This window comes from Podarcis erhardii (assembly GCF_964252035.2).
Source record: "Podarcis erhardii genome assembly, chromosome: 1".
NCBI lineage: Eukaryota > Metazoa > Chordata > Lepidosauria > Squamata > Lacertidae > Podarcis > Podarcis erhardii.
This window is the reverse complement of record NC_138497.1, coordinates 85,293,816-85,307,053: the sequence shown is the minus strand read 5'-3', so window position 1 is coordinate 85,307,053 and position 13,238 is coordinate 85,293,816. Positions and strand designations below refer to the sequence as shown.

General features: G+C 46.5%; 1 protein-coding gene across 1 annotated transcript in view; it reads right to left on the bottom strand.

Annotated features, from left to right (window-relative positions):
- Window positions 1-12,518, bottom strand: part of CARNS1 (carnosine synthase 1) — a 33,088-nt gene extending 20,570 nt beyond the window's left edge. Inside the window, exons 1-2 of the mRNA XM_081838255.1 lie at window positions 12,193-12,518; window positions 456-475 (exon numbers count right to left, since the gene is read on the bottom strand). Coding sequence (XP_081694381.1) covers window positions 456-461 — 6 coding nt within the window. The 5' untranslated portion in view covers window positions 462-475; window positions 12,193-12,518. The remainder of the gene's footprint in view (window positions 1-455; window positions 476-12,192) is intronic.
- Window positions 12,519-13,238: the final 720 nt, after the last annotated feature.

Here is a 13,238-nt window from a genome sequence, read left to right as displayed (position 1 = left end):
AAGAGGCTGGGAACCCATGGGAGAACTGAAGAATTTTCACATAGAAAGGCAAGATGGTACTAGCCAAGTTCTGGTGTTGCCCAGACTACATCTAACAGGTTTTTTTTCTTCATGTTGTTTAACCGCTACAAAAATAAACATGTCTCAATGAGAGACAAAAAAAGGAGGCTATTTTGGCCAGAACAGAGGGAGTTCAACAAAAATGGGTCTTACGAACAAGTACCTGGAAACAAAACCAAAAACACCCCCAGCAGAGTAGACAAGAAAAAGGCCTACTGAACCAGTGTGTTTTGTACTCTACTGGTTCATCCTCAGGGAGTTACAGAACAGTAATTCAGATATGCTGCATTTTCGAATTACTGTTGTTTTGAGTTTCCCCAAAGAGGGACCATAGGGTCCAAATGGGAGCTATATAAAGTGCGAGGAGAAGAAAGCCAAAGAAAGGCTAGACTCACCATCATTCCAGGTGACGATGCTGCAAGGAAAGAAGAAAAAAGAGATATGTGAATATATTCTTGTACTGCTTGTGACCCAGGGCTGTCCCATCTCCAAGGGGGGTTTATGAATGGTGAAATGGCACACTTTATTGTGCTCGGCTGTGAAGGTGCAAGGGCCAAGGAGACGCTACAATGGAACTACGCTGCCCGATTTGCTGCCCTCACTACACCCATGAGCAAGAGGATATCTGGCTTTTAACTTGCCATCTTGAAATCAATCATGCTTCTTTAGTCCATACAGAAAAGAGAACATTAAATTACTTGAGAACTGACAATCTGTTACATGATTTTTCAATGCCCATTTTTGTCTTGCGTGTGCACATATCAAAGAACAAAGGCTGTAAGTTTTAAGCATAGCAAGCCCATGTATGCTTCCCACTGCATTCAACAGGGTTTACTCCCTAGTAAGTGTGTTGAGGATTGCAGCTGACCAGCACTGACAGCAATCAAACAGTGCTGTGCTCATCCCTATTCCACAATGAAGGTTGGCACAGAGAGGACAGTTAGAAAACACTTGCAGCTGGTATGTGCCTGGGGCTCTGTGCTGGGCTTTTGGGTGTGTTTTGGTGCCAGGCAAGTGCCCTGCTCTGTGTATACAGGCCAGGCTGTTTTCTGAGCAGTGCCCTGGGGATCAGTGAGCTGTGAAATTCCCAGTTATTCAAGAAGATTAAGGGGGCATGGGATAAGGTTAGGATTAAACTAACATGCTCACCCACCCTTCCTCCTCGGTCTACTACTGCTAGCTCAGAAGGTTCATGCAAGGCCTCCATTTTATCTGGTCTGTCAGTGGCTTTCCTGTCCCACTAGATAACAATTGCCCCAGGACCCAAGAGAAGGCTGCCCGGCTGCCAGAAAGGACAACGGGGGGTGGGGGGGTGGAAACATGGCAGGTTTACTGCAAGTACTTGGCAATTGTTTTTAACTACTTATATGCAATTTAACACACATTTTACTTAGCAAACAAAAATAAATTATATTAATTTAACCAAAATATATTTTAAATTCCCATGTCATGGTACAACTTTTTAGCACCCCTCATTTCTTGGAATTTGAAAAATTCAATGTGCCTTATTGCCTACCCATCTCTACATACCGTATTTTTCCGTGTATTAGATGTTTTTTGACTCAAAAATCGTGTCAAAAAAACGGGGTCATCCAATACACAGATAGTGGCATGGGGGGGGGGAGAGAAGCGGCGTGCCCGACAGCCAGCGGGAGCACAACTTCCCCTGATGCTGCTGCATGCAGGAATCAATCTAGGGCGTGTTTCCTGTCCACAGTTGTGTGGGGGGAGAAGCTCAACAACTCTGGGCCATCTCCCCTCATTTTCTTAAAATTGAGTCCCCCAAAACCGGGGTGGGTGGGTGTGTCTTATACATGAGGGCGTCTTATAGACGGAAAAGTACTGTACTTGCGCACTAATGCACTGCAAATGAAGTATGCAAATTAAAGTTAACTTGATGCAAGTTTCTCCATTTCCCTAATGTATATCAGCAGCAGCAGCAGCAATACATTATTACAGAAAGGCAAGCTTCGTCTTGGCCTCTAACCCTCCATGATGCTTTCCTGCAAGACTGCATCATGGTGCCAAGGTCATCTAGTCCTTTTTGTGCAACAAACACAGTCGTCACCTTTATACACTTGCTGGTAACTGGCAGTAGCACCAACCCAGAACTTCAATATATTACAAGGTTCCTGTGCCTTTAATACTTTTGAAGACAAGGGTGTTTGAGCAGCTGCAGCTTCTCCCTCTCCAGGACTGCCTTTGCACAGAAGCCTAACCTGTCTCACAAAGGCATTGTGTAGCTACACGTTGTTTGTTTAAGGAACATATATCCCCCTTTAGCTTCAAAAAGAAATCAACGTGGCTAACAATAAGAAAACAATAAGCACAAAAATACATAGATAGATAGGTAGATAGAGATATATAGATACAGATACAGATCATATATATATATATATATATATATGCTTTTAGTTAAGCCACAGTGTTTCTTGCATCCTCTGAAGTAACTGTCTGGCCCATGAGCTTCATTCAGGTGGTTCAAGGCATGTCCACGTTATGTAGTTATTTTGTTTTTTAATTGTATTTTTATTGCCTATTTTATTTCTTATGTTGCATTTTATTGTATTACAATTTGAATTCTATGGCACCCTTAGAAATGTGTGTGACTAAGCAATATATAAGTGTCATAGCAATCTTCAAATGGTCCATGAGGGGAAAGGCACTGGCTAAGTCATTCTGGTGCAGAGTAACTTTCTCCTCCTGATTCATAGGAAGGATAGCAACCAATACTGTTATGGGCCAAGCAACAAGACAAACATATTTAAGGCAGGATTCCTGCATTTGTTTCCTGGCTCTCAGAGGTTCTAGATAAGCTCCTCTGACACACCCATTTGAGGCAACATCACCATTCAAACAAAACCCAGCTACTATATACAATTTGAGCTTCATCTTGAAATGATCTGATGAAACCACTTTCTTGGATATTAGTTCCAAATTTTTTTCTAAACGCTAAAGTCTCCTGAAGCCATTTGAATTCCCTATTCCAAAGCAATGATTCAAATATAAAATAAAAGCATGTCATTTAACAACAACAACAACAAAGTTTGTACAGCTTATCTACTTTTCATTAGTTTATCTCCAATGTGGTGCCCTTAACCCTCCCATTTTATTTGTATTTTGGGGAGGCAGTTTTACCTGTTTGGAGGGAGGTGGGGTCTGAGCATCACCTGCGGCACCCACAGCAGTTACTAATATGTCTTCAGGTCCCAAGAGACTGAGAACCCTTGATTTAAATAACCACTGAAACAACCATCCATTAATGCCATTCCCTAACCATTCCCTAACAGATGGGCTTGCTGTGATCAAGGGGTTTTAACAGCTAGACTTTCCCATTCTTTGCCACATTCTGTATATGAATTCTTATTAGGCACATGGAGACTACTTATCCCCATTCCCTTTGCAGGTAACATGAGAGCCACTGAAGGTGTGAGCTGAAACAGCATGCAGGTGGGAAAGTACCTCCTGGCTCTCAGCCCACTACACTTTCCCCTAGTCTGTAAGGCATCACTTTCCCTCTTCACCCTGTCTATTCTTGGATGCTACTCCCATACATCCAGATAGGTTAAAGAAGTACCTGGGAAACAGTCAGAATCTGGAAGAATATTAACAAACATATAGGGTTATTTCCACCAATAAAAACATCAACTCTAGCTCCAAGGTTTCTTATAAGCCAGAGGCAATCGTATCTCTGCAAGGATGAATCTCACACAACCATAAAGGTATTGGCTGCAGTCCTGCTCACAGGATACTTGAATTCCAACAGCATCAGTGAAATTGTGCTGGTTGGGGATGATGGGAATTGTAGTCCAGAACATCTGGAGCATCCCAGGTTAGGGATGCCTGGTGTGCCATACTGCTGCCACACCCTTCCCCAGATTGGCAACATGACGCTATGCACTGTTATACAGCAGGGCTGGTACCCTGGAATTTAATGAACAAAATTACCACTGATCTGACAGTAGACGATTCCTTTCATGTGCTCACCATCAAATCTGTGGATATGGAATTCTCCCAAGTGACAGTATAATTATAGCTTTAAAATGGACATGTTCAAAACCTATACACAATCTAGACTGTACTGCTATGACATTTGGTCTGCGGAGCTTAGTACAGTGGTACCTCGGGTTAAGTACTTAATTCGTTCTGGAGGTCCATTCTTAACCTGAAACTGTTCTTAACCTGAAGCACCACTTTAGCTAATGGGGCCTCCTGCTGCCGCTGCACCGCTGGAGCACGATTTCTGTTCTCATCCTGAAGCAAAGTTCTTAACCCGAGGTACTATTTCTGGGTTAGTGGAGTCTGTAACCTGAAGCGTATGTAACCTGAAGTGTATGTAACCAGAGGTACTACTGTACTGCTATGACGTTTGGTCTGCGGAGCTTAGTAATGGCAACAATCACCAGCAACGAGAAAAGCAGGAGCACCCCAATACAGTCTCTACAGCAGCAAGTCTTTTAAATCCTAAATCCCTGAGTCTTCACTTGCTGTGAGTCCCACTGATGAATCAGGGATCAATTTTTAATCTGTGATTAAAGCTTTAGTTGATTAATCTCACCAATTAATCAATTAAGGATTGAAGTTCTACCTACTTAGTGCTCTAAATTTGGCAAAATCTTGCTTCGAAGTCTAGCTAGGGTAGAAAGGATTACTTGAGTCTTCAATAACTCAAGTAATTAATTCATCAGTAAATCCATTAATAAGTTTTTTAAAAAAAAATTGGGGCCCATTAGTAAGATTTTAATCTAAATTGAACTATGTGAAATGGGTACTTGGTGGCAAAAGCACAGTTGTAATCCATGTACACACACACACATTGAACTTAATCTACAAAGGAAGAAGTAATTCTGCCTGTATGATTTTTGTCAAGAGAACCTGTTATCTACTACAAAGAATATCAGTTTGAATTGGCTGCTAAATAATCACTGAAAGGTCAAAGGTTACTTAACAGTTCACTAGATGAGGCAAGGGATGCAGGTGGCGCTGTGGGTTAAACTACAGAGCCTAGGACTTGCCAATCAGAAGGTCGGCAGTTCGAATCCCCGCAACGGGGTGAGCTCCCCGTTGCTCGGTCCCTGCTCCTGCCAACCTAGCAGTTCGAAAGCACATCAAAGTGCAAGTAGATAAATAGGTACCGCTCCAGCGGGAAGGTAAACGGCGTTTCTGTCTGCTGCTCTGGTTCGCCAGAAGTGGCTTAGTCATGCTGGCCACATGACCCGGAAGCTGTACGCCGGCTCCCTCGGCCAATCAAGTGAGATGAGCGCTGCAACCCCAGAGTCGGCCACGACTGGACCTAATGGTCAGGCGTCCCTTTACCTTTTTTAGGTGAGGCAAGGGAGCATGCAGTCAGGCTTCATTTGTTTTAAGGGACAGATCCCTTTCTTTGGGGAAAATGCCACCTGCATTTCTGCCAGGACTGCGCAGCTGCTTTGCTGCTGCAGAACTTACTAAGAGAGGTGATTTGCAGTTTACACATTACCTGGCAGACGTTTGGTGTTAACTCCAATTTATTTCCCACTGGAAGTTCTTGCAGTAGCACAAACATCCCTGTGTTAAAATGGGTGGTGCAGGTTATTTTAGGGCTGTGCCATCACATGCTTCCCTTCAAACAGAAATGGTTGAACGGTGGAGTGTGGCTCTGCCCACCCCATCCTGTCACTTTGGGATTGCCCAGTTCTTTATTACATCCAGGTGGAAAAGTTACGTCTCCTCTTCCAAGACACATCAGTGTCACCTCACAGCAGAAGTGGGCAAATCCGGCAGCAGTTAACAGCCCACCTCTCAACTTTCCCAGAAGTGTGAAGCACTCCTTCCTGAAGTGCATGGCCATCCTATGATTGGCTGGGCTTAGCAACCTGTCACTCAAAGCCACCTTGGCATAAAAGACCATAAATGCATGGTCCATGTGGTCTGTTGCCCCTCTTGCCACCAACGCCAGACCATTGTTCTGTTAGCTTTGCCTGGTGTAGGGTTAGACCAACATCCTGGTATGCTGTTTAATTTTCATTTTGATTCTGGACACTCGCTGTTTTGGATTTGTGAATTTCTGGACACACTCAAGAGCTGGCTGTCCCCTGCCTCCCCCCCTGCATTGGTTAAACCTTCTCGGTTAGGCTATTAGTTCTTAAAGTACCTGGAATATCTGAAGAGGAGATGGGCTGAGGTGGCCAAGCAGGAGAGCTGGAATTCAGCTGGTTGTTCCTTTACTCCTGAATAGACCACCTTGAGGCAGTGAGAATTCCCTTGCCCTAGGTGACAAGCAGAGAGGGAGGGGAGGGGAGGGAGGAAGGAATGTCACCTGTTACTAGGGGACTACCTTACTGGGTTGATGTAGCAAGTAGTGTGCTGCCCTACACCACAGTGAGTAGCCATTCCCAATACAGTGGTACCTCAGGTTACATACGCTTCAGGTTACAGACTCCGCTAACCCAGACTCCCTGAACTTTGCTTCAGGATGAGAACAGAAATCGTGCTCTGGCGGCGCGGCGGCAGCAGGAGGCCCCATTAACTAAAGTGGTGCTTCAGGTTAAGAACAGTTTCAGGTTAAGTACGGACCTCCGGAACGAATTAAGTACTTAACTTGAGGTACCACTGTACAACAGCCTAGGTGAGCAAGCACCTGCTCACGGCAGGAAATGGTATTTAGGATTTATGCAGAAATGGTATTTAGGATTTATGTACTCTCCCTGTATGAGACAGAGTGTGATAAATCATCAGCTGTCATCTACTATTTTCCTGCCAGGCATATTAAACTGGATGGGTTGCAAATGATCTTGGCAGCAAGGCTGACAGTTTTTTTACTGGCCCCACAAAGCTTTTGACATTAGCAGGTGATCATGATGAGATGTCCAGGTCTTAAAAAATTATTTCCCCCTTTTCCCCCTGTTGCTCAACCTGCTGCAAAGAGCAGATGAGGCCAGCTTTCCTTGTCCGTTGGCATCTCTGAGTTTGGGTGACAAAGCACACATATTGACTCACTTTACTAAAGGCAAAGTGTGCTTTTAGTCCCGAACTGCCCTAAGCCTACTTTATCAAGCTAAGTAAAGTTTAAATGACCACCAGGAGACTGAATGGTTTCCCCAAACCATCTGGGGATGTGTTTGCATCTCTCCTTAAAATGGAAAACATTCATATCAGAAGTTTTAGCTTGCCGTTTCATTGTTATGAAAACCTAATTCATAAATTGTTGTTTGGGAAACTGGTGTTGAGTAATGTGCTGATGCAACTTGGTGGTTGGTGGCATGTATGTCACATCTGCAGTGCGGCTGGAAACAAAGGTTTACTTCAAATCAAATGAATCCCAAGTAAAAACTGGATAAACAAACTGAGGTTAACACCTGACTCCAGAAAGCAGCTTCCTATGCTTATGCAGCTTGAGCCTGTTCCATCAGGGGTGGGCAACCCTTTCTGTCTCCTTTCCAGGGCTGCACTCCCTCAGTGTGATCTGACAAGGGTCACATAATGGCAGTAGGCAGAGTGAGAGTCAAAGTGGGTAGGGTCACTCCTTTTTCTCTCTCTCTCTCTCTCTGTCACCTGCTTTCCCACTCCTTACCACTAGGGTTGTGTACACACTGTATCTGTAAGCACATTTAGAATACCTTACTTCCCTCAAAGAATTCTGGGTAATGCAGTTCCCTCCTCACAGAGGTACAATTCCCAGCAACCCGTAACAAACTACAGTTCCCAGAATCCTTTGAATGTGCTTCAAAAGTGCTTTAAAGGTATAGTGCGTATATATTTGCGTCTCCCCCCGCCCCGTGCCATGTTTAGGAGTTTTATTTATGACATTTCTATTCCATCTTTCCTTCTTTAAGCTCAAGATGGAGTACTTGGTCCCCCCCCCCACATATTTTAGCCTAAGAAACTGTGACTGCCCCAAAGCTGTCCACTGAGGGGGATTTGAACCTGGGTCTCTCCCCAATCCTAAACTGACACTCTTAACTACTATGCATCTGCTCATCTCTAGTTCATGAAAGCATATGCCACAATAGACTGATTAGTCTTTAAGGCACCACAGTGTTCTTTGTTGATTTGGCTCCAACAGACTAACCCAACTTCCCCTCTGGAAATTGTCTGAATGAAAAAGGAGACCATTTTTTTATGACTTCCAAAAAGCTACACTACCTGGAGGTGCCTCTTACTTGCCACAGACAAGGGGTAAGTCGCTGCTCCCAACCACTGGCTTACCAGCAGCTTTCTCAATTGTTTGGCTCCTATCTAAAGTGAAAGCAGGGAATGATCTGCGATCATTCAACAACTTTGTGTAAAGTGTTGAGTGTTGGCTGCAGCTATCATGTGATGAGTAATGTAGATTCAGTAAAAGTCCGAGTACTTGTCCGAGGAAAAATAACTTTGGATTTCAATTATTTGAAAGACCATTCTTTATTTCAGCTCCACTTGCAAAATCATTCGCTCTTCAAGCCTGCATCTAGGACTTGGAATGGCGTTGGATTGAGTGTCTATTATCTGATTGCCATCAACTATTTCATGAAGTCAAGAATGCCACTATGTAGAGGGCACCTTATTCTTTTTTTAAATTTCATTAGGGTGTCGTTTCTTAGCAAGAGCAAGAGTGAAGGGTAGGTTGCCTTTGATCATGCAGAAGTTCCTGGGGCCAAACTCAGGGCCACGGTCAGGTGTGGGAGCCCCTTGCCAATCCCTGGAGCTTTACAGCCCAGCTCCTCTGCTGTGCTGCTGCCTGTTCACTTGCCCTCTCCAGGCAAGCAGTGAGAAAAAAGAGCAGGAACATGCTTTGTCTCCCCCCTCCATGTGATGGTGTGCACTAGGACCCAGAGGGAGATGCAAACTAATGGGTGCCAGCAATAATAGAGAGGAGGGGGCAGGTGCATTGAGGGGGGCCCACTGAAAGGACCATGCCTAACCCCCCTCCCCCAAATAAAACCCCTGGAAGCAGTACAGTACCATGTTGGACAAGCCTTGCAGCAAAGCCAAGCTCCTCCCGTTGGCCACCAGCTAGAACTGCAGGCATCTCCAAATATTAGCAACAGTTGCTACCTAAGACGGTCCATGACTCCATCTTGCTTGCCTTAAGAATCAGAGTTGATGCTTGAAGAACTGGTCTGCTGCCTAATTAGCACAGCTTCCTTTAAAAACTGACTTTTGACAGCATTTTTCTTTTATAGTTACTTCTACTTTATTTCTGTTCTAATTTTGTTTAAGGTATAGCTGCAGGCTGACTGATGTACCAGCAAAGGGAATGCGAATTATTCACAATTATAGGACCCTTTGCTACCATTCTTAAAATTTATAGCAATACGTTGTAACTGGTTTTTTATGTTATTTTCATTGTTTCACAGTAACAGGAAATTAGTTGTTCATTAGTTGTTCTAATGAAGTTAGTGCTTTAAATATACTTTACCATTCCTTGAAAATATTTGACGGGGGTCAACTGACTAAAACCCTTTTGGGGAGTGTCATCCCAATATTACCTTTCCAGGATGCAAAAGTGCCACCACCCAAAGTTTAATATATTTTCTCACCTGAGATTACATATTCCTTTGGGTGTGGTAACCACAAGGCACCATTTCATTTGCCCCCCAAGATAATATCAGAAGGGTCTCCATGGTGAAAGAACTTGAGATACAATGGGCACCAATGCTGGGGACCCTCAAAGCAAAATTCATTTAACTACGAACCCTGAAATTTGAGTGTGAAGTGGACAGTGTTGGATTTCTGGGTGTTAACCACAAACTCCGGATTGATGTATCAATTTCTCAGTTTGGGGGGCCCTACAAAACACAGAGTTTGCCTTACAAAACCATACAAAAGGTCTGGAGGGGACCCCAATTTCAGGGTTCAAAGATGTTGAAGCCCTCAAATCACAGTAGTGGCATTGTGTTCATCTAATAAAGGAACTTGTATAGTGTGATTTTTTTTTAAAAAATTTTTTTTTACTCGTTTTTTAGTTGTTTAGTCATGTCCGACTCTTCGTGACCCATGGACCAGAGCACGCCAGGCTCTGTGTAGCGATCAGCAACTTGCCCTGAGACCATGTGGTGAAGAGAAGGATATAAAGCCCCTAAATAAACAAACTTCCATCACTTCCTGAATGCTGTTAACAAGTCCATCAGAGACCAAGTTCATGGAAGACAATCTTACTCAGCTAGGAGTGATCACCAAAGAAGAAAGACAGAGATCCCTATTGTGTTAAGTTTATTCCACACGGGATACTTTACAGCCAATGGTTTACATATAAACAGTGGAATGGCTTCCCCACAGTTGGCAACTGCAAGGTAATATAATTAATCAATCATTACCTGCAGACCCAACAGCTTTACTGAGGAGAGACACCCATGGAGCGCTCCTGTTCTTTAGGACTTTTATGGAGGGGCTGCATCTAGAGACATAAGGTGCTGCCTTTTACCAAGTCAGACTTTGGGTTTGTCTAGCTTAGAACTGTCTCAGAACTGACCAACAGCAACTCTGCATCTTTCAGGGTTTCTCCCTGATCTACCTGGAGAAGCCAGGAATTTAACCTGGGACTTTGGCATGCAAAGCAGCAGCTCTCCCCACTGCGCTTTCCCAGCCTTCTCTCCAAGCTCACTGCTGCCTTAATTTCTTGTGCCACGCTGCCCCCAGCACCCACTGCCACAAGCCTGGAGACTCACAGATAAGAGCCCGCTTGGCAGGTCTTCAACTCACCAGCTGGAAGGGTGAAGATGTCTCATAACTATTTGATCTGGTTGGGGAAAATTAGGCCACAGGCATGGGGAAAACGGTAAACAGAAATACCTGTACATTGTCAAATTCACTGAGGAAGAATTACGGCAAGGGCACATCTTTCATGGAGCTTGGGCTGTGGCATGGATCAAATGGCTCATATGCAGGGCTTCTGGTCCCCTACCCTAAGTCCACTTAGCCACATGGTGGAGGACGACTGTGGGGCCCTTGTACATGGCACAAAGTCTGCACATCTGGCTTCCTATTACTGGTAAGGGGAAAGAATTCCAGGGTTGTTTCAAATTTCTCTCTCTGTGTATAATATGTGTGTGTGTTAAATTATCTTTCTGTGTGTGTATCTCACTTAATGCCAAAAGAAGCTTTCCAAGACTCCCATGGGGAATGCAGAAAGTTGCCTGCCATCTATGTTCTCAGCATGAGCCCTTGGCACTTCCCAGCACCACCTTCCTTTTGTTAGCACACACCAAGGAGGAAGAGGGAGGGCTTTGAATGTATACCACCCCCCACCCCCCATTTCAGCTCCTGCTTATGTGCAGGAGAAATAGTGCGTCCAGTCTGCAAGGGGAGGTGAGAACAGGCGTGGGGCCGTGGGGGGGGGGGGAGTTACTCCAGACCGTTTTAATCGAGCAAAAAGAGAAAAAAAATCAGGCGACGATTTCGCGTGCCGATATTCGTACACCAGTGTAAGCATCAAGATGCCCGCAGGCTCCCTTGAAGCCAGTGCCCAGTTGCATCAGCTGGGGATCCTAGCCTTGCCCAACCTTTTTTGTCCATAGGAACTTGATGCTTTTATTCCCCAGCCAATTCTAAAAAAGAAAAGGAAAGGAGGGGGGGACGCCCAGGAGCAGGGCGATTGGCAGAGACGGCCCGTGTGGGCGGGACTTCGGGTCAAGCAGGGACCCCGCCAGGCGCTCGAGAAGCCCCTTTCCCTGCCCCCCACCGCCAGGCAGAAGAGCAGCAGCCTTACTGCACGTCCCTCAGCTTTGTGCTTCCCGCAACCCGCCTCCCGTCTCCCTCCACGACCTGCAAGGCGATCCGCGCGCTTCTCGCAGCAGCAGGCACAATAAAAACAGGTTGCACCAATTCCAGGTGGCCCATTGTAACCGAGGGGAGACTTACATGAGAAGGGGAATGGCATGACTCCCGCTCCGTCCGTCCTGCTCACCAGGCGCACCGCAATTCTTCAAGCGAGCCGCGCGTGCACACACACGCACGCACACACACACATACACACGTGGTCCCGGCCGACCCCCTTTCTTCCCCGTCCTCTCCAGCAACAGGCTGCGCTCGCGCGACCCCCGGGCGCCAGCGCCGCCCCCTCCCCCAACCCCCCGATCCAGGCCTCACTCCGGGCGGGAAAGGCGCCCGAGACCCACCCGGGGCTGGGGGAGAAACCCAACGTCCACCCCCGCCGCCCCCCGCCCCCGTTACCTTGTTGCAGCGCAGCTCTCGTGCAGATCTGCGGGCGATGCTGAGGCTGGGCGAGCGGCGCGATCCAGCGCAATCCGATGGCGAGGGGCGGGGTGGAAGGAGCCGGGGAATGTCCAGGGATTAACTCCGGCGGGTTTTATATAGAAACGAAGCGGGCATGCCCAGTAAGGCGAGGCAGCTTATCGAGCATCGGGGCAAGGCGGGCAGGCACTCGCCAGCGCCGGAGACACCCACAGCCATTGACCGAAGCAGATAGGCGCTCCCGGGGGCTGGGAGCGAGTGAGCGCCGGGGTGGGTGTGCGCGGGAGCGTAATGGGCGCGAGGGGGCTGGCAGCGCCTCGCAGAGGTGGCGGAGGAGTGCTATGCAAAGCGGGGGTGGGAGGGGTTCCACCCGGGGGAGGGGAGAGGTGGGCGGGGGGGTCCGGAGCCGAGGAATTTCTTGCTGAAAGAGCCCATCCGCTCCCATGACGTGCGGCAGATACACGCGGGGCTGTTGCTAACCATTTTGTAGCCCTCCTCTAACGAACGCCAAGTGCTTTCTTGGTGAGGAGCCCGTTCACTCTCGCTGGGTCAAGCAAACCTTATTATGCCCATTTTACAGATGGGCAACCGAAGTGGCTTTCCTAAAGGTTGGGGTGTGGGGGGCGCTGCTCCCAGAACTATGTAAAGCACACGTTTTTATTATTTATTCCTTTATAACCTTTGTGCTCCCTTCCTCCAAGGAGGGTGTTAGCCGCACAACAATGGATGGAAGGAGCGGCTTAGCAATTTACTCATGGTTGACCCAGGAGATTAGAAACCACCACAGTGACATGCATAAGAAAAGGAGGAACAAAAACACCCAAGGTCACCTGTTCCCCAACCCCTGGTGGGTGGCTAAAAACCAAATTCGAGGCTGGGCATTCCAGTTTTGCACAGAAATGTTACAGGAGGTTCCTCTTGCATTTCATGACCTTTTTGGCTTCACAGTTTTATCTTTCACCACCTGGTCCCAGGTGTATACAGCTAGCACATCTTGAACCCGGTGTAGCGGGTTCTAGTTCACA